Source organism: Bos javanicus, chromosome 4 (genome assembly GCF_032452875.1).
Source record: "Bos javanicus breed banteng chromosome 4, ARS-OSU_banteng_1.0, whole genome shotgun sequence".
NCBI classification, from domain to species: Eukaryota; Metazoa; Chordata; class Mammalia; order Artiodactyla; family Bovidae; genus Bos; species Bos javanicus.
The window spans coordinates 81,643,357-81,665,943 of record NC_083871.1 but is presented as its reverse complement, the minus strand read 5'-3'; the positions used below and the strand labels follow the sequence as shown (position 1 = coordinate 81,665,943).

The 22,587-nt window shown below is 36.5% G+C and overlaps 1 protein-coding gene across 4 annotated transcripts in view; it reads left to right on the top strand.

Annotated features, from left to right (window-relative positions):
- Positions 1 to 22,587, top strand: part of CDK13 (cyclin dependent kinase 13) — a 125,623-nt gene that overhangs the window by 35,224 nt on the left and 67,812 nt on the right. For all 4 annotated transcript variants that reach the window (XM_061415377.1, XM_061415375.1, XM_061415376.1 and 1 more), the window contains exons 3-5: positions 4,895 to 5,065; positions 6,453 to 6,592; positions 8,464 to 8,634. In XM_061415377.1, the coding sequence (XP_061271361.1) occupies positions 4,895 to 5,065; positions 6,453 to 6,592; positions 8,464 to 8,634 (482 nt within the window). The remainder of the gene's footprint in view (positions 1 to 4,894; positions 5,066 to 6,452; positions 6,593 to 8,463; positions 8,635 to 22,587) is intronic.

Genomic DNA, 22,587 nt, shown 5'->3' with positions numbered 1-22,587 from the left:
GTGTTTTCACTGACCTTATAAAGGTCCCTTTATGAATATATGATTTTTTAGTTTTTTATTGACTTAATTTTTTGCAACTAGAGATTAATTACATGTTACAGAAATGTCATAATGTATTAATGCTTTCCTTTAAATTATTTATAAATTTCTGTTGTTGGGGGTGTAGCTAGTACTTTATTTTGAAACAGTTTAAAGAGGATGAAGGTAAGAATGACTAAATGTAAACGCAGTTTTAGGAATGTTTCTCAACTTGTGCTCGAATGGAAACTTGATGCTGCTTGTGATTTGCCTATTGACTTGACCTTTTTCATTTTTATTTTTATGAAGAAATTATAACTCCTACTCCCCTTTTTGTTAAAAAAACAACTCTATGGGCAATTTTTCTAGCTGGCATCTTTAGGGAATTTGAAAACAAGTTGATAAAAATGCCATGTGGGCAGGTCTTTCAAGCACTCACTTTGGCTAGCTTTATGAAAATTTTGTAATTTAAACAAAAATAAATTATAATTTCATGCCCTTTTGTATTTTTAGTACAATCAGAAATGTTGCTGAAGGGACCCCATCCAGTTTAATCAGGTGTTATCTAGTTATACTATTTCTAATTGTGATATTTGCAGGTTTGACTGTTTTTGTTAGGAACACTGAAGGGACATAACAGTAATGATTTATAGTTTTGATGAGTCCTGGAATAAGTTGCCCAGCACAGAGGGGCATGAGTCCAGAACTGAGTCACTTCATCAGTAAGAAAATAAGCCTGTTGCTGAGAATCTAGTGATTCTGGACCAGTGAGACTAGGTATTCTCTACTTTACTCTTCATATGTGCTATAGGGGTAAATTTTACTGGTAAGAATTCAGGATATGTGCCCAGGTGGTGACTGCTTATTAAGAAGGGTATTCTTTGTGCATCTGTTTTTAATAAGATGGTGGCACATTCCATACTTGGTCATTAAAATTTTTTTTGACTCTCCTTCTTTGCTTTCTTCTTTTTTTATTGTGTCTCTGCTCTTTTTTGCTTTGAATGTTTTTGTATGTTTCAAGGATATAGAACTTTTTTAAGACTCTTGAGTACTACTACTGACATATGTGGCCAAAGATTGATTTAACACCAGTTACAGCCACTCTTCTTTTTGTTGTTCCAAATATGATTGTCTGAAATTTGGCGAGTGGGAGCTCCTTTAAGCCAACTTCTTTGTCCTTTTGATATGACCCCTTTTATTTTGGAGTGCAGTCTTACTTCCCATCCAAAAAAAACTCACTTTGAACTTTCTCTCCCAGCCCTGGAATCTATTTCTCTCTGAAATCATAAGATGGACTGTTAACTATATGTATACATCTAATCATCTTTTTTAAAAAATGAGGATCATACCAGTTATAATAATATTCTTCCTCTCTTCTTTTGAAATTTAATGTATTGGAGATCTTTCCATGTTGGTAGAGGTAGATTCAGTATTCCAACACATGGAAGTGGATGCATGACTTTCTTATTAATTATTCTGCTGTTGATTAATGGATATTTAGATTTATAATTGTTTTCTATTAAACACTCCTTATACATTAATATTTTATGTACACACGAGCAATTTATGTGGATAGTTATGTGGTCAAATATCCACATTTAAAGATTTGATAGAAACTACCAAATTGTGTCTTAGTAGGATTGTGTGTCAATTTATGTAGCCAAATATATAAAATGTTTTCAGTATCACTAAATATTGCCAATTTTGAAATATTGAAAATCTTTAAAATATGTGATTAATTTTGCCTTTTTCTGATTATTGAGATATAGCATCTTTCTGAACATTTGTTGGCTATTTATTTTTTCCAGTGAATTGCTTGTTCAGGTCTTATGCTGACTTTTCCTTAAGATTATTATTATTTTTTTAATTGATTTATAGGTACCCCTTATGTTAGGATCTTGATCTGTGCCTGTCAGAGTGTGTTGCTTGTCTTTGAGACTTAACTTGTTTTGGCTGTGTGAATGTTTTCCATTTTGAATGTATTTGGATCTGTCATTTTTCCATTAAAACTTACAGGTTTAAAAAGTTTTTAAAGGTTGATTCACATCTCACAGATATTTGTTTCTGTTTATTATACGTGGGAGAAAGACATGGTCTGATTGTCCACTCTCGTCCACCACCTTGTGGACTAATAGATCAGTTGTTGCTAACATCATTTATTGAATACTCTATCTCACTGATTTCTGGTGCCATATATAAAAATTAGACACGGGCAGGTAATGTAAAAGTGAAGGGATGGAGTAAATGACTGTTTAGTGAACAACCCAACCCTTCAGCCTCAACTTCAATGCTGCTGTGAATGAATTTGGGCCCAGTGTTGGTATTTTTTCCTTTATTCTTAGATAAATTTTAAATCATTTGATTTCTCTTGCTTGATTTTTTGTTTGGGACTTGATTAAATGCAGTGATTAATTTGGAGACTGACAGCTGTACAGAATTGGAACTTCCCATATGAAAACATCATTTCTTTCTTCATTCTTGTCTAGTTTTATGTTTATCAATCATGCTTTAATTTTCTTCTCTTGATCTTATACATTTCTTGTTAAGGCATTTTATTGTTTTTTGTTACTGTAGTATATGGAAACAACAAAAAAATCATTACATATCCTATTTGGTTATTGCAAGTATTCAGTGCTAATATATTTTAAATTATATAGTGTTATTCTTGGGAAGTAATATTTCATTTCTCTTAAGTCTTGGAACCTTGCTGAATTTAATAGTTCATATAATGATGTATTTGAATATAGGCAGTCTTTTACATGCTAAATTGTAAGTAAAATAAGACTTCTACTCTCCTCCCTCATGTTGTTTTTGTACAAGCGAATTTTTGACTAAAGTCTAATTATGAGTTAGAGACTACAGTTCTCTAAATAAATTATTTTAAATAGATTTATTTTCAGACAGTTCAAGTGATACTTTTTCTAGAAAAAAGCTTTTACTGTCTTTCAGTCTTGAGTTGGCTACCCTTTCCTATATTACTCTGGAAATCAGTGTGTGTAGTACTGTATCCTGCTGCTTACTGATGTCTTCCAAAAGACTGAAAGCTGCTTTCTGAGAAGAACTGAATCTTAATGTTTTTGTGAATTTTTTTCTCTTGTTAAACTGTAGTGTTTTATGTAACACCTAGCACATGGACATATACAGTGAATATTTGTTAAATGGTGGGACATTAAAATTGAAAAGTAGGTTGCATGACACCATTACTATAGAAATAAAACTGCAATCCAATTTCCTTTTGAGCTTTTTTTCCCTATTAGAGATTACCTTCTAGTAAGTAACTTGGTGTTGTGAAGAAAAGTCATAATTTTATTGATAGTTTTTATCAGATGGTATTAAAAGATCCATATACTTATTGTACAATAATATTAATGTTCAACGTAAGTAGGAGAAGTGATAATTAAGTAAAATGACAAGTTGTTAACATCAGTAGTCATTTCTGACTACAGCAGTTTAGTTTCACTAGATTTTTTAAATTCTGGGACTCATAACTGTCATGAAAGTATATGAAGTAAGGCTTCTCTACTGGCTCGGTGGTAAAGAATCCACCTGCCAGTGCAGGAGACAGTGTTCAATCGCTGATAGGGAAACTCCTGCATGCTACAGAGCCGCTGAGCCTGCGTGCCACAACATGGAGCCTGTGCTCTATGCCTGGGAGCTGCAGCTACCGAGCCTGAGCACCTTAGAGTCTGTGCTCTGCAATCAGAGAAGCCACTGCAATGAGAAGCCTGTGGACCGCAACAACAGGGTAGCCCCCGCTTGCCGCAAGTAGAGAAAACTGCATGCAGCAACAAAGACCCAGCACAACCAAAAATAAATAAATAAAATTCTATATATAAAATGGAAGTATGTGAAGTCCAAATTTTATTATCATTTTAAGATTCTATTCCAATGTGTTATATTTGTAATGTCTGGGAGGTTTAAAATAATTACCAGGTTAACATATACTTAAAAAAATCAGAGCCCTTAATATATTCATAAAAAGTATAAAACTGAGCTTAATTTTCAACTGTAATTCTGATAAACTAGAATCTTAAAAAAACTTTAAAAAAAAGAATCATTGTCCAATTCAAGAAAAATTTATTCGGAAAAGGAATGAAGCTAAATCAGTTCTTTGTGTGCGTGCTCAGGCCTGTGTGACTCTTTGCCACCCTGTGGGCTGTAGCCCTCCAGGTTCCTTTGTGTATGGAATTTTCCAGGCAGGAATACTGGAGTGGGTTGCCATTTACTATTCCAGGGGATCTTCCTGACCCATGGATCAAACCTAGGTCTCTTGCATCTTCTGCATTGGCAGGTGGATTCTTTTCTACTGACCTACCTGGGAAGCCCTAAATTAGTTCCCTGGGGTTATTTAAATAGGCAAGATAAATAATAGCATGTGGTTTATTTCTTACAACAAAATGGCTTTTTCTCTCTCTACCAGAATCAAACCAAATGCTTTAAAACTAATGAATTTTCCTGTAAAGCATGACTGCTTGGCTTTAAGTTTTATAGTTTTATAGTAATTCTGTATCATTAAAAAAGAAACATTTTTAAAGAACAGTTTTAGTATTTACAAAAATTTACAGTGATATTACAGAGGGTTACCATATACCTTGCACTCGGTTTCATTATTAACAACTAACAGTGTTTTTAGTATGGTACATTTGTTACAATTAATGAACCAATATTCATACATTATTAGTAACTGAATTCCATATTTTTCTTAGTTTTCCATTTTTTTAAAATATAATTCTGTATCATTTTTATTCCTAAATTTTGTATTTTGCAGTTGAATATAGCTGGAAAGTAAACTAGTCTTTTGCCATTGCATATTTCATAAATGTATTTTTATTTCTCAGTGAAATAAACTCTGTGTTTATTCATGATTCCTTTTTAGCTTGCGAGGAAATATTTCAGTAAAAGCGGTTAAAAAAGAAGTAGAAAAGAAACTGCGATGTCTACTTGCTGATTTACCACTGCCCCCTGAGCTACCAGGAGGAGATGATCTCTCAAAGAGTCCAGAGGAAAAGAAAACAGCAACACAGTTACATAATAAAAGGAGGCCTAAGTATGTGCTTGCTTTCTACCTGCTCTTAAATTGGCCAGAGATGATTATCATCAGAAAAAAAATTATAAAATATAAAATTAAGACTTTAAAAAAGTGTATTTTTTCAGCTTAAGTATATGAATAAATTTTATTGGAGCTTTGGAAATTTTTTTCATAATTGCCTGAGTTCTTACTTAAAGTGACTAATAAAACCACAATTTTTTCTCAGTTTGTAATGTATTGATTTCTTGGGATATTATATGTGTTGAAGAAAACTTCTATAATTAATATATTTAAATGACAGAAATATTGAAATTGGGCAAGGTGGAAGTCAGCATTCAGTGAGCCCAAACAAAATTAGAAATGGGCGAGCTGCTATGTTTTCCTTTCCTTTTAGCTCCATTTGCTCCCATAACTAATATATTCTTCATTTTGCAAGAGGTGGAGTGGAAGAAGGTTTGAAATCTGTATCCTAAATTAGCTTCAAGTAAGTGCCTAGAGATAACTCTTTCCCTTGTAACCTGTTCGTCAGTTAAGGAGAAGAGAACGATTCCTTTTTTTTTTTTTTTTAACTTAACCAAAGAAAAGTGTGAGTAAGCCTTTGAGTTAGATCTGATTTTAGAATTGCTGTTTCAGGTAGTGTCTAGTATAAGAATATGAAGTGATTTTCTAGTGTAGAGTATAAAGCTAGAAAACTTTTAAAATAGTCTGTCCTTGAGTATTGTAGCTTAATTACTTAAATACTATTACCTGCCAGAATATTAAAATACTACAGAGTTACATATCTTCTTGATGAGCGTCAAATATTTGTTGTATACATAATGCACACTTTTTAAAAAGTGTGGATTCCTAAGGGATGATTATATTAATATTTCTGTATTCTCTTGACTGAAGTCTTTCTGGTGCTTCTGTTTTTAAGATGGTTTTATTGAGCCATAAGTCTCAATATGCTTTATATGTTAATATGCTTTATAGTTAGATCTGTGGTAATTTTCGGATTTTTAAACTTGACTTTTGAAAGCAAGTACGTATAGATTTGTTGTCAGTGAAGGAAAAAGAAAACACTCTGGTGGTTGATTAGAGAGCTTTGACTCTTTGGACTGGTGTTGCTTTGGTCCACTCACTGAAAAATTACATTGTATTTCTGAAAGTCCTTCATAAACACTTTACTTCTCTTTCCTATTCTGTTAGTCTACAGAAGGAAAGTCAGTATGCAGAAATAATAACTTGACTTTCATGAAGATTTATAGTACCAACTCATAGTGTTACTTGTCTTAGATGATCACTAATATACAAAGGTGAGGGGAAATAAAAGATTTAAAATTGGGTGGAGGGTGGATACTGCGTATTAAATAGTTTATTCAGTTTGCTTGATTGTATATAAAAACTTCAGAACTATATTTGATAGAATATGTGGGCCTCGCTTTGGTGAAATCAAAGAGAAAGATATTGACTGGGGAAAACGCTGCGTGGATAAATTTGATATCATCGGGATTATTGGAGAAGGCACCTATGGACAAGTTTACAAGGCCAGGGATAAAGACACTGGTAAGAATGCCAAGTATTTTGGATCTTTGGGTCTATGGAATGTACTTAATTCGTGTTTCTCTTCTAATGTATAACTTGACGAAGTTTCAGGAAAAAGTTAAACTTGAATTTATCATGCTCTTGTTTCATCTTGTTTTTGGTTTCATTTTATATATAGACTAATGTTAAGATATGAGTTCAGGTAACAAGGTGTATACATATATATGTTAAAAAATTTTTTTTTTTTAGTATTTATGTTGTGTAATATGGGGGGATTTAGATTTTTTTGTTCAGTAAAATTTTATGTTGTTAGTAATCAGATGGAAAGTACCTTGACCTTAATTAGTAAATTTTGTTCTATTAAGACTTATGTGACACCTATATTTTGCCCCCCTCCCCCCCCAAGTTATTTTTCTGTAGAAATTATCCTTTTTTGGGGGCCAGATTTAGCAGTGTAGTCTTTCAGATTGTAATGAGTCACCTGAGAGAAAGTTTTAAAAGTCTTGGAGCAGAGGAAAAAGTAATTATATTAGAGGTCATCATATATTTTACTAATAAATAGTGCTTAGAACCAGTATTTAATTTTTGTAGTTCCTTGTTGATATAAACCAATATATAAAATAGTATAGATGTTTGAGGCCACTTAGTATAAGGGAGACTACCTTATGCATAGAAACTTTGAAGTCAGTTATAGCATGCAGCAATAAAGTAATGTTTATAAAGATGATTCTGCATTATCAAAAGAAATTGAATTATAAAGCAAGGAATCATACTGTATTTTAGAGTTCTGTTTAAAAGAATCAACTAAGTTTTAATGATTAAAAGTAAAAATGTCCTTCCTTTGGAAAATTTATAAGTACTGAATTCTTCTTTTTTCCTACAAAGAAGTGGAATGAACAAACTTGTTATAGTGAATTTTCTCTTAAAATAGGATTTCTGTGTGTGTGTTTCAGTACACACACCAGGCTTTTTTGGTAGCTCAGATAGTAAAGAATCCACTTGCAAGTGGGAGACCTGGGATTCAGTCCTTATTGGGAAGATCCCCTGGCAAAAGAAATGGCTGCCCACTCTGGTATTCTTGCCTGGAGAATCCCATGGACAGAGGAACCTGGCGGGCTACAGTCTGTGTGGTTGCAAAGAGTCGGACATGACTGAGTGACTAACACTTCAATACTTAGATTATCTGTTACAAAACTTAGTTGTATGTAAATTATGAAATCATTTAGTGTTGAGGGAAGAGCACATAGTTTGGAGACAGCTAAACCAGATTTTGAGTCCCAGTTTCAGTACTAGATAACTGTGCATCTTTGGACAAGTTAATATATATGAGCATATCTTCTTATCTGTTTAATGTCCAGAGTTTTTGCATCTGTTTAGAGAGATTTTATATATGTATAAGCAAATTAGGTGTATATTTAGTGTTCCCTCTTCATTTAAAAAAAAAAAATGGCAGTGTAATGTATCAACCCTCATTATCTTGCTTTTTTTCATTTATGCATCTTATCATAAAATAACAATACATTTGGACCTACTGTATCCTTTTTAACAGTTATATAGTATTCTGTAGTTTGATAAATACCCCATAATTTATTTAACCAGAGACTTTTTGAACCATAAATTTATAATTTGGTATATTGGAAACCAAAATATATTTTGTGGGTTGTAATTTCAAGAGGTAGGAACTGAAATTATGAATTAAAAATAGGGGGATTCCCTGGTGGTCCAGTGGTTAAGACTCCAAGCTTCCTCTGCAGGGGCATAGGTTTGATACTTGGTTGGGGAACTAAGATTCCCATGAACTGCCCGGCGCAGCCAAAAAGAAAAAAATAAAAGTTTAAAATGTTATTTGGTTTTGTTAGTTGGTAACCTGATTTTATTTACTTTTCTAATAGGAGAAATGGTAGCCTTAAAAAAAGTGCGCCTGGATAATGAAAAGGAAGGGTTTCCTATTACAGCAATTCGAGAAATTAAAATTCTCCGGCAGCTTACCCACCAGAGTATTATCAATATGAAGGAAATAGTGACCGATAAAGAAGATGCTTTGGACTTTAAGAAGGATAAAGGTATGTGTGCATATTTATATAATCAGCTCTGTATTCATGATGTTGCTAATTTATATATTTTGGTATTGATTATTTAAGTATTTATTAGGTACAGTAAAACCATTGCCTTAATATCAAACTTATTAAATTTTTTTCTAAAAATTTATTTCATTATAGTTGTTTTACAGTGTTGTAATAATTTGTGCTGTATAGACAAGTGATTCAGTTTTACATTTATATATGTTCTTTTCCATATTCTGATATGAATTTCATGTGATGATAAACAGAATATTGACTATAGTTCCTTGTGATATATAGTAGGACCTTGTTGTTTATCCATTGTATTTATAATAGTTGGCATCTGATAATCCCAAATTCCCAATCTTTCTGTCCCCCATCTCCCCTCCTCCTTGGCAACCACAAGTCTATTTTCTATGTCTGTGAGTCTGTTTTATTCTGTAGGTAAGTTCACTGTGTCACATTTTAGATCTACATGTAAATGATAGCATATGATATTTGTCTTTGTATGACTTCACTTAGTATGATCATCTCTAGGTCCATCCATGTTGCTGTAAATGGCATTATTTCATTCTTTTCTGTGTCTGAGTGGTATGTATATACACCACATCTTCTTTTCTGTTTATCTGTCAGTGGACATTTGTGTTGTTTCCATGTCTTGGCTGTTGTAAATAGTGCTGCTGTAAACATTGGGGTGCACGTATCTTTCTGAATTGTAGTTTTGTCTGGATATATACCCAGGAATCAGATTGCTGGATCATAGGGTAACTCTATTTTACTTTTCTGAGGAACCTCCATACTATCTTCCATAGTGTCTGCACCAACTTATATTCCCACCAGCAGTGCAGGACAACCTTTTCCTCCACACCCTCTCTAGCAGGTTATTTGTAGACTTTTTAATGCTGGTCATTTTGAACTGGTACGAGGTAGGTACCTCACAGTAGTTTTGGTTTGCTCTTCTCTAGTAATTAGTGATATTGAGCATCTTTTCATGTGACTGTTGGCCACCTATATGTCTTCTTTGGAGAAATGTCTATTTATGTCTTCTGCCATTTTTCAGTTTGGTTGTCAAACTCTATTTTAAAAATAGCTGTGTTGAATTATTTTACATGTATTACCTTACTGGTTTTTGAGTCACCTAAGTAAATGTCAAAGCATACTTAGTACCAGTATTACACGTAAAGCATTCACTAGTAATATTTGCTTGGGGGGGGGGCTCAATATATAATTTTTAGTTAGTTTAGTCACTTAGTCGTGTCCGACTCTTTGCGACCCCATGAATTGCAGCACGCCAGGCCTCCCTGTCCATCACCAACTCCCGGAGTTCACCCAAACTCAAGTGCATCGAGTCAGTGATGCCATCCAGCCATCTCATCCTCTGTCATCCACTTCTCCTCCTGCCCCCAATCCCTCCCGGCATCAGGGTCTTTTCCAATGAGTCAACTCTTCGCATGAGGTGGCCAAAGTACTGGAGTTTCAGCCTCAGCATCAGTCCTTCCAATGAACACCCAGGACTGATCTCCTTTAGGATGAACTGTTTGGATCTCCTTGCAGTCCAGGGGGCTCTCAAGAGTCTTCTCCAACACCATAGTTCAAAAGCATCTGTTCTTTGGCGCTCAGCTTTCTTCACAGTCCAACTCTCACATCCATACATGACCACTGGAAAAACCATAGCCTTGACTAGACGGACCTTTGTTGGCAAAGTAATATCTCTGCTTTTTAATATGCTATCTAGCATATCTATATCTATGCTATATAATTTTTAGTCTTTATTTTTTAGTGATTGAGAAGCAGTTTATAGTAGCAGTGTTAGACTATATTTACCTTACAATTTTAATGTTAAAATGCCTCAACTTACAAATAAAGTTTATGGCAGGCATATATATTTCTAAAAGTGTGGAGGCAAAAATTTTAACCTGAAATTGCTTTTTGATAAACTATGGTAGTATATGGTTGACTTTTAGCAAAAAGAGCTGAAAAGACACTAGCGTGCTTTTTGAAGTAGTTAAAAAGTAGTTATTACAGGATATATGATGGGTAGAAGAAATGCTCTCCCTCCAATAGGTTTTAGATCTTCAGAGTAAGATTTTGAAACCGAGATTGACACCCTGATAAATGGTTTTCAAAGAGTAGAATTCGTTTTCAAAAAAATAGGTTAAAGTAGGTATGTTCTGATTGAGCATGATTCTTAGCCTCCTCCCGTCCACAGCTATACACATCCACTATCTTATTCTTCTAGGGACCAAAGTATAAAAATGATTGATGTTATATATAGTAACCATTTCTTAGGAAGGAACCTATGTTTGAAAGTAGTCTGTATTTCTTATGGAGATCATCAGAATCATCTTTTTAATTGACATCACTTTCATTAGTTTTTTCCCCATAATAAAGCTAATTTCTTAGCCTGACTTTCAACCCATATTGCCTTTTTCATGTTAGTTTTCATTATTTCTTACAGTGTAGTAGAAAGGAGACCTGTTTGACTTTGGTTGGAATGTCTGAAATTAGAGACTTAGCTTTTTAATAAGGTCTTTAGCCCTTCTGAGCCTGTTATTTCTTCACCCTTTAAAGGGAAATATTTCTCTTACTATGTAGTGAGAATTAAGATTTTATGAGTGAGGGTGTTGACAAATTTTGTTTTTTATTAATCTTGTACTATAGCCAAGTTAGTATAGTACTTTTCCTGTAACGTATCCTGGACTTCATATTTTTTCTGATCTGTGGATCACATCCTTGTTTATTTTCCCAAACCCAGCCCAAATCAGTTTTTCTGATTGCTCACCAAACTCAAGTCACATTGCTTGTTTGGTCAGATAGGCCAGTGTACTTCTTTGCCCTGCAGATACCTCTCCGACCCCAACACACACACATTTGCGCACACGCACACGCGCACACGCACACGCGCGCACACACACACGCACACACACACACACACACACACACACACACGGTTTGAAGGCTAGTTTCTCATTCTCCAGGTCTCTACCTGAGTGTTGTTTAGTGAGGCCTTACCTGGCCTTATGATAGAAAGCAAAGAGTAGCTAAAGAGCCTCTTGATGAAAATGAAAGGGGAGCATGAAAAAGCTGGCTTAAAGCTCAACATTCAAAAAATTAAAGATTCTGACATCCAGTCCCATCACTTCATGGCAGATACTTGGGGAAACAATGGAAACAGCGACAGACTATTTTCTTGGGCTCCAAAATCATTGCAGATGGTGACTGCAGCCATGAAATTAAAAGATGCTGGTTCCTTGGAAGAAAAGCTATAACCAACCTAGACGTCATATTTAAAAGCAGAGACATTATTTTGCAGACAAAGGTCCGTTTAGTCAAAGCTATGATTTTTTCCAGTAGCCATGTATGGATGTTGAGAGTTGGACCATAAAGAAAGCTGAGTGCGGAAGAATTGATGCTTTTAAACTGTGATATTGAACTCTTGAGAGTCCTTTGGACTGCAAGAAGATCAAACCAGTGCATCCTAAAGGAAATCAGTCCAGGTATTCTTTGGAAGGACTGATGTTGAAACTGAAGCTCTAGTGCTTTGGCCACCTGATGCAAAGAGCTGACTCATTAGAAAAGACCCTGATGCTGGGAAAGATTGAAGGCGGGAGGAGAAGGGGATGACAGAGGATGAGATGGTTGGATGGCATCACCGACTCAATGGACATGAGTTTGAGAAGGCTCCAGGAGTTGGTGATGGACAGGGAAGCCTGGCGTGCTACAATCCATTGGGTTGCAAAATGTTGGACACAGCTGAACGACTGAACTATACATGGCTGGTCTTCCCACTTTCCACCACAGTGTCCTTAAGAAAACAACATTAAGTGGTTTCACTGTATATTTTTGTGCAGGATCACAGAGAGGCTAAAGGAGCTTTTTCTGAATTAACTGAAGGAATGCAGGAGAGACTAATTCTGAATTTTTTTCCTAATTCTTTTTTCATCTTTAAGCAATTCTGTTTCTTTTTAATTATTTTTGAGGGAATCTTTGAACTTTTTGTCCTTTATAGTCTTTTTATTTTTAATGTGAGGTATAAGAAAACATTTCCTGTACCTCTAGATCTTTAGTTTCTGTGGTGGGATGCAATTACTTGTTTCAATTTTAGTACTCTTGTGTGCATACTTCCCTGTTCATAACGTCAACTAAGCTATGAATTATGTTGCAGCAAAAGCTTTGCTTTGTTATTTTCTTCTTTCAACTGAGGATTATGAATTTACAGAATACTTTCTGAATGAATTTAATAATGTTCAATTAAAATTTTTAATGCAGTTTATAATTCTCTGATTAGAGGAGACTTTTTGTTTTACAGTTATATGAAGTATAAAGTAAAAACTTCAGTTATTGATCTCCATGTGCTGTGCTTGGTCGTTCAGTTGTGTCTGATTCTCTGCGACCCATGGACTGTAGCCCGACAGGCTACTCTGTCCATGGAGATTCTCCAGGCAAGAATACTGGTTTGGGTTGCCATGCCTTCCTCCTGGGGATCGTCCCAACCCAGGGGTCGAACCCAGGTCTCCCACATTGCAGGCAGATTCTTTACCGTCTGAGCCACCGAAGGGAAGCCCAAGATTTGCTCTCCATATCAAAATGTAAATATTTAGTATTCAGGTTAAAAACAAAGACTGAAATAATAGTATCAATATAGCAAAATAGTATTTTCATGTTTAAAATTAACATAATATCCTGGATAAACAAACCAGTATTAAAATTACTTTGTGTAAATTGTTAGCTATATTACATTTAATACTAGTATTTGTTTAATGAGAGAATTGAGTAATTTTTTAATTTGGAGTTTTCCTGAAGATCAAGAAAACAGTTTAGTAATGCTTATGGCAAAATGTCACCTGGAGTGTGAAGTCAAGTGGGCCTTAGGAAGCATTGCTATGAACAAAGCTAGTGGAGGTGATGGAATTCCAGCTGAGCTGTTTCAAATCCTAAAAGATGATACTGTCAAAGTCCTGCACTCAATATGCCAGCAAATTTGGAAGATTCAGCAATGGCCACAGGACTGGAGAGATCATTGTCATTCAAGTACCAAAGAATGGTAATGCCAAAGAACATTCAAATTATCGACTGTGCAGTTACACTCATTTCACATGTCAATAAGGTAATGCTCAAAATCCTTCAGGTTAGGCTTTAATAGTACATGAATGGAGAACTTAACATATTTACAAGCTCCATTTAGAAAAGGCAGAGGAACCAGAGATCAAATTGCGTATGTCCTTTGGATCACAGGAAAAGCAAGAGAATTCCAGAAAAACATCTGTTTCTACTTCATTGACTACACTAAAACCTTTGACTGTGTGGATCATAATCTATGGACAGAGGAGCCTGCTGGGTTACAGTCCATAGGGTCACAAAGAGTCGGACAGAACTGAAATGACTGAGCATGCACACATGCTGATATTTCATTGGTTTTGTGATGAGAGAATTATTGATTATTGATTGATTTGGTCATTTTTTTCATTCCACACACTGTGCCAGTTCAAGACTTGGGCTGACCAATACAGGATCCATTAGGCAATGTGGTTATTTGAATTTAAACTAATTAAAGTTAAATAAAATTAAAAGTTGAGTTCCTTGGTTACATTAGCGACATTTCAAGTGCTCTATAGTTGTATGTGACTACTGGCTGCAATTTGGATGGTGAAGCTATAGGTTGAAAGAAAGTGAAAGTCGCTCAGTCGTGTCTGACTCTTTGTGACCCCATGGACTCACAGTCCATGGAATTCTCCAGGCCAGAATATTGGAGTGGGTAGCCTTTCCCTTCTCCAGGGGATCTTCCCAACCCAGGGATCGAACTGAGGTCTCCCACGTTGCAGGCAGATTATTTACCAGCTGAGCCACAAGGGAAGCCCAAGAATACTGGAGTGGATAGCCTATCCCTTCTCCAGTGCATCTTCCTGACTATAGAATATTTCCATCAAATCAGTAAGTTCTAATGAACAGTGCTTGAGATATACAAGGGAAAGAAAAACATCTGGTCTGTGAATCAACTGAGCTTCTGGGAACCAGGCAGATCAGTGCTTGCTAGAACTAGATCAAACTGATACATGAATGACAAGCTTATTGCTGCCTAGAAATTTTCCTCTGTTAATTTGTAATCATTAAAATTTCAGTTGTAGGTGGTGAGTTTTCAAGAGAAGTGAAAGAATTTAAATACAGGCTGTGGAGTCTTATCTAATAAGCAGGAGAAACTTTGTTAAAGAGTCTGCACGTACCATCTCTATACTATGTCTTCTTTTTTCCCAACTTAAAAAAGTAATAAACTGGTTGTTGTATTAAAAATACAATTTTCATGTGATGGTGCAGTGTCTAGCAGGTTATTGATGCAGGATTGAAAGTCGTTTGTAAGTTTAAATTTTTTATATGCTGCTGTGTATGTGCTCAATAGTGTCTGACTCTTTGTGACCCTGTAGAGTTTAGCGCACCAGGCCATTCTGTCCATGGGATTTTCCAGGCAAGCATACTGGAGTGGGTTGCTATTTCCTACTCCAGGCAATCTTTGCAACCCAAGAGATTGAACCTGCATCTCCTGTGTCTCTTACATTGGAGGACTGCCTGTAGTATGGTATTAATTTTGTCATATAAAAGATAAAACTTGTCTCAGATGTTTATCTGTATCTGATATTTTATGTGAAATTTCCAATTAAGGTATCTAGACCAGGGATGCAGAGTTTTAAGATCTTATACCCTCTTTTTGTGTAGCACTACTACTGTTTAGAATTAGTAACTTTTTTTGAGTGAGGCAGAGTATATCATGAGAAATGCTGAGCTGGATAACTCAAGCTGGAATCAAGATTGTCAGAAGAAATAACAATCTCAGATATGCAGATGATGCCACTCTAATGACAGAAAGTAAAGAGGAACTAAAGAGTTTCTGGATGAAGGTGAAAGAGGAGAGTGAACAAGCTGGCTTAAAACTCAGCATTCAAAAAACTAAGATCATGGCATCTAGCCCCATCACTTCATGGCAAATAGATGTGGAAAAAATGGAAACTGTGACAGACTTTCTTTTTTGGGTTCCCAAAATCACTATGGAGGGTGACTGCAGCCACGAAATTAAAAGATTCTTGCTACTTAGAAGAAAAGCTATGACAAACCTAAATAGCATATTAAAAAGCAGAGATAACAGTTTGCTGACAAAGGTCTGTATAGTGAAAGCTATGGTTTTTCCAGTAGCTGTGTATGGATGTGAGTTGGACCATAAAGAAGGCTGGGTGCTGAAGAATTGATGCTTTTGAACTGTGATGCTGGAGAATACTTTTGAGAATCCCTTGGACTGCAAGGAGATCAAACCAGTCAGTCCTAAAGGAAATCAACCTTGAATACTCATTGGAAGGCCTGATGCTGCAGCTCTAATACTTTGGCCACCTCATGCAAAGGGTTGACTCATTGGAGAAGACCCTGATGCTGGGAGAGGTTGAAGGCACAAGGAAAAGGGGACGACAGAGGATGAGAAGATTGGATGGCATCATCGACTTAATGGGCATGAGTTTGAGCAAACTCCAGGAGTAGTGGACAGGGAAGAATGGGGTGCTGCATGCAATCCATGGTGTTGCAAAGTTGGACACAACTTAGGGACTGAACAACAACAGCAACTTTTTAAAGTGAGGCAGAGGAGGAGAAAGAAAAATACTAGACTTTATTTGATTAAAAAAGTGGTGTTTACTGGTTTAAATTTGGGAAATAACACATACAGAATAAAATGACCCAGATATTATCACTAATGAAATTTTCTGTAATTTTCTTAATATCTCTTTTCTCTATACATGTGATTATTTATTCCCAAACTGAAGTTCTGCTTCTGTCATTAATAACTTGCTTTTTTATTGGCATAGTGTCACTTGGATAGACCATATTTCATTCCTCCATTGTTGCACATTTTATTTCTTGCAGGCATTTCAACTACAGTTTCCTATACTGAAGAGTTATATTGGATAATTCTAGTAGTTATTGTAGCTTTTCATATACCTTTAACCAAACAGAAATTTATCTGCTAGAAAAAGTCCTAACAAGTTCTGAATTATAGATTTGATGAGAAATGAAGTAATGAGTGATAAAAGATTCTGTATAATAAGCACGTATAATTCTAGCAGTCAGTGAGTCCATATGCCTTTTTGAATAAAACTTATTTGCATCTGATTATTCCCTTAACTTCATTATAGAAATGGGATTACTAGGTCAAAGGATTTGAACTTTTGAAATTTCTTGACACATAACCACATTGTTTTCCAGACAGTTTGTGTCCATATACGCTCTGAAAAGTAGGGCAGCAATAGAACAGAATAGGAAAAAAAAGGAACTGCCTCCACTTGTTAAAGGGCATCTGTGAAAAATAAGGAGGTCTGCTCTTGCCACTTCTATTCAACATTACCAAGGCAATTAGGTAAAAAAATGAAACACAAAGTAACCATTTGGAAAGGAGGAAGTAAAACCAACTCTAATCAGTTTGTGTGTGTGTGTGTTTGCATGTATACACAGTACAGAATATTCTGTGTAATCCACTAAAAATCTGTTAGAACTAATAAATGCAGTCAGCAAGGTGGCAGAAGATCAATATACAGAAATCTGTTTTTCTTTACACTAGTAGTGAACTGTCTAAAGTGAAATTAAGAAAACTTACATTAGCATTAAAAAGAATGAAATATCTAGGAGTAAATTGACTAAAAAATTGTAAGCCTTTGTACCCTGAAACTTTCTGCCATAAGGGTGGTGTCATCTGCATATCTGAGGTTATTGGTATTTCTCCTGGCAATCTTGATTCCGGCTTGTGCTTCTTCCAGTCCAGCGTTTCTCATGATGTACTCTGCATAGAAGTTAAATAGGCAGGGTGACGATATACAGCCTTGATGTACTCCTTTTCCTATTTGGAACCAGTCTGTTGTTCCATGTCCAGTTCTAACTGTTGCTTCCTGACCTGCATACAGATTTCTCAAGAGACAGGTCAGGTGGTCTGGTATTCCCATCTGTTTCAGAATTTTCCACAGTTTATTGTGATCCACACAGTCAAAGACTTTGGCATAGTCAATAAAGCAGAAATAGATGTTTTTCTGGAACTCTCTTGCTTTTTCGATGATCCAGTGGATGTTGGCAATTTGGTCTCTGGTTCCTCTGCCTTTTCTAAAACCAGCTTGAACATCTGGAAGTTCACAGTTCACGTATTGCTGAAGCCTGCCTTGGAGAATTTTGAGCATTACTTTACTAGCGTGTGAGATGAGTGCAATTGTGCGGTAGTTTGAGCATTCTTTGGCATTGCCTTTCTTTGGGATTGGAATGAAAACTGACCTTTTCCAGTCCTGTGGCCACTGCTGAGTTTTCCAAATTTGCTGGCATATTGAGTGTAGCACTTTCACAGCATCATCTTTTAGGATTTGAAATAGCTCAACTGGAATTCCATCACCTCCACTAGCTTTGTTCGTAGTGATGCTTTCTAAGACCCACTTGACTTCACATTCCAGGATGTCTGGCTCTAGGTGAGTGATCACAAGAGGAGAGTGAAAAAGTTGGCTTAAAACTCAGCATTCAGAAAATGAAGATCATGGCATCTGGTCCCATCACTTCATGGGAAATAGATGGGGAAACAGTGGAAACAGTGTCAGACTATTTTTTTGGGCTCCAGAATCACTGCAGATGGTGACTGCAGCCATGAAATTAAAAGACGCTTACTCCTTGGAAGAAAAGTTATGACCAACCTAGACAGCATATTGAAAAGCAGAGACATTACTTTGCCAACAAAGCTTTGTCTAGTCAAGGCTATGGTTTTTCCAGTGGTCATGTATGGATGTGAGAGTTGGACTGTGAAGAAGGTTGAGTGCCGAAGAATTGATGCTTTTGAACTGTGGTGTTGGAGAAGACTCTTGAGAGTCCCTTGGACTGCAGGGAGATCCAACCAGTCCATTCTGAAGGAGATCAGCCCTGGGTGTTCTTTGGAAGGAATGATGCTAAAGCTGAAACTCCAGTACTTTGGCCACCTCATGCGAAGAGTTGACTCATTGGAAAAGACTCTGATGCTGGGAGGGATTGGGGTAGGAGGAGAAAGGGACGACAGAGGATGAGATGGCTGGATGGCATCACTGACTCTATGGACATGAGTCTGAGTGAACTGCAGGAGTTGGTGATGGACAGGGAGGCCTGGCGTGCTGCGATTCATGGGTCGCAAAGAGTCGGACACGACTGAGTGACTGAACTGAACCCTGAAACGGATAAGGCAATGGCACCCCACTCCAGTACTCTTGCCTGGAAAATCCCATGGATGGAGGAGCCTGGTAGGCTGCAGTCCATGCGGTTGCTAAGAGTCAGATATGGCTGAGCAACTTCACTTTCACTTTTCACTTTCATGCATTGGAGAAGGAAATGGCAACCCACTCCAGTGTTCTTGCCTGGAGAATCCCAGGCTCAGGGGAGCCTGGTGGGCTGCCATCTATGGGGTTGCACAGAGTCGGATACGACTGAAGTGACTTAGCAGCAGCAGCAGTACCCTGAAAACGGCAAAATATCATTGAAAAAATATTAAGACCTAAATCAATGCAAGACATTGGATCAGATTCATAATACTCCCCAGTTTGATGTACGTATTCTATTCAGTCTCTTTCAGAATCCCAGCTGGCTTCCTTACAGAAACTGACATGTTGATCATAAGATTCATATGAAAATTCAAAATGTGAACTAGTAAAGCAAAAAAAAAAAATTAGAAAAACAAAATTGAAGGGCTCCTACAAAGTGATCTCAAATATTACTACAAAACTAGAATGATCAGGACTGTGTGGTACTGGCTTTAAGATAAATATAGAGATCAGTGAAATACAATTGAGAGTCTAGAAACAGACCCTCTTAGTTATGGTCAGTTGATTTTTTTTATGAAGATACCAGGACAAGTCTATGGAAAAAAATAAGTTTTTTTAGCAATTAGTGCTGGGTCAAGTGGGTGTCTATCCACATGTAAAAGAATGAAATTGGACCCCTTTCTCACAGTATACACAGTAATTAACGGAAAATGGATCAGGAACCTAAATATAAGAGCTAAAACCATATAAAACTGTTCGAAGAAAATCTAGGAGTAAACTTCATGGCCTTGGATTGGCCAAAGCCACCTTAGTTCCGGCACTAAAAGGAGAAACCAAAGGAAAAAAATAATTTATTGGACTCGATGAAAATTTAAAACTTTTTTCCTTTGGTGGACCCATTGGAAAAGTGAAAAGAGAACTCACAATGGGAGAAATATATAAATCATATATCTGATAAGAGGCTTGTATCTAGACTATATAAAGAACTCTTAGAACTAAATGCAAAGGATTTCGGTGGACATTTCTCTGAAGAAGATATGCAAATAGCCTATAAGCACATGAAGAGATGTTCCAGATCATAGTCATTAGGGAAATACTGATCAGAACCACAATGAGATACCACCTTATTCACACTATCAGTTGACCATAATTAAAAGGATAAGTAATAACAAGTGTAGGGGGAGATGTGGAAAAATCAGAAGACTCGTACATTATTGGTGGACTCTAAATAGTACAGTGGACTCCTTTGAGAAGCAGCCTGGAATTTCCTCAGATTATTATATGTGACCCAGAACAGCTTCTACTCCTAAGGATATATCCAGTAGAAATAAAAACAGGGTCTACACAAAAACTTTTATACCGATGTTCATAGCAGGATAATTCACAGTAGCTCCGAAGTGTAAAGAACCCAAGTGTGAATCAGTTGATGATAAGCAAAGTCTGTTATATTTATACAGTTGAGTATTACTCTGCCATTAAAAGGATTGAAGTACTTACACTAACAAATTGGGTAACTTAGATGAAATGCACTCATTCATAAAAGCTCAGAACCTACCAAGAATCATGAGGAAATAGAAAATCTAAATAGACATATAACTATTAAAGAGATGCATCTGTACTAAAAAAAAAATCTCTAGACTTCCGGTTCAGTGACAACTAGGTGTTGAACAGCCATCAACAGGAGGACACTGGAACCCAGCAAGAAAAGATACCCCGGGTCCAAAGACAAAGAAGAAGCTACAATAAGATGGTAGGAGGGGCACAATAATGATAAAATCAAATCCCATACCTGCTGGATGAGCAAGCTACAAACTGGAGAACAGTAATACCAAAGAACTTATCTCATTGTTGTGAAGGTTCAGAGCCCCATGTCAAGCTTCCCAGCCTGGGGATCCAGCTGGGAATCTGAGCTTGAAGACCAGTGGGATTTGATTACAGATAGATCTTCCACAGGATGGGGGAAACAGAAGCTCCACTCTTGGAAGGCACAGACAAAATCTTGTGTACACCGAGACCCAGGGGAAAGGAGCAGTGACCCTTCAGGAGACTGAACCCAGACCTACCTGCTAGTGTTGGAGGGTCTCCTGTAGAGGTGTGGTTCAGCAGTGGCTTGCTGTGGGGATGGGGGCACTAGAAGCAGCAGTCCTGGAAGGTGCCCTGTCAAGTAATTCCTCTTGGAGTTTGCCATTAACCCTACCATAGAGCCCAGGGCTGGGTCACCTCAGGCCAAACAACTAACAGAGAAGGAGGGAAACCCCATCCATATGCAGATAATTGGATTAAAGCTTTATTGATCAAGGCTCTGCCGACCAGAGCAAGACCCAGTTTTTCCCATTCAGTCTCTCCTATCAGGAAGCTTACATAAGCCTGTTAGCCTCATCTCCTGTTAAACAGAAGCAAGAGGAACCATGTTCCCATAACTGCTAGTACGAAAACCACATTACAGAAAGTTAATTAGGATGAAAAAGCAGAGAGTTATGTCCCAGATGAAGGGACAAGGTAAAACTCCAGAAAAACAACTAAATGAAGTGGAGATAGGCAGCATTCTAGAAAAAGAATTCAGAATAATGGTAGTGAAGATGACCCAGAATGGAGAACATGCAAGATATGTTTACCAAAGACCTAGAAGAACTAAAGAACAAACAAACAGAGATGAACGTTACACTAGAAGGAATCAATAGCCAAATAACTGAGGCAGAAGAACACATAAGCAACCTGGAAGAAGAATGATGGAAATCACTACCACAGAACAGAATTTAGAAAAAATGAAAAAAAATGAAGATAGCTTAAGAGACCTTTGGGACAACATTTGCATTATTGGTGTGCCAGAAGGAGAAGAGAGAGAGAGAGAGGACCCAAGAAAATATTTTAAGAGATAATAGCTGAAAACTACCCTATCATGGGAAAGGAAATAGACAATCATGTCCAGGAAGTGCTGAGTGTCCCAGGCAGGATAAATCCAAGGAGGAGCACAATGAGACAGATTGTAATCAAACTGACAAAAATTAAAGACAAAGATAAAATATTAAAACCAACAAGGGAAAAACAAAAAGTAACATACAAGGGACCTTCCATACTGTTACCAACTGATTTCTCACCGGAAACTCTACAGACCAGAAGGGAATGGCATGATGTGTTTAAGGTGATGAAAGGGAAGAACCTACCACAAGAATACTCTACCTAGCAAGGCTGTAGTTCAGATTTGATGGAGAAATCAAAAGCTTTCCAGACAAGCAAAAGTTAGGAGAGCAACACTACCGAACCAGCTATATACAACAAATGCTAAAGGAACTCCTCTAGCCAAGAAACACAAGAGAAGGAGAAGACCTATAGAAAATAACCCCCAAACAATTAAGAAAATGGTAATAGGATGATAAATATTGATCATTACCTTAAATGTAAATGGATTCAGTGTACCAATCAAAAGACATAGATTGGCTGTGTGGATGAAAACGTGCATGTATGCACTTCCACTTACCACATCACTCTACATAACCCCTTAAATTGTATGTAATTATTTTCTCTTGTTAGGTTAGTCATGTTTCCATTATGGCTTGCAATTACAATTATCTTTTGATTTTTGCCTGGCTATTGATTGTGAAAATTGATAAAATCTTTTCTTTGATTATGTAACTATTCGCTTAGTACCATTGTGTTATGATTGGTCAAC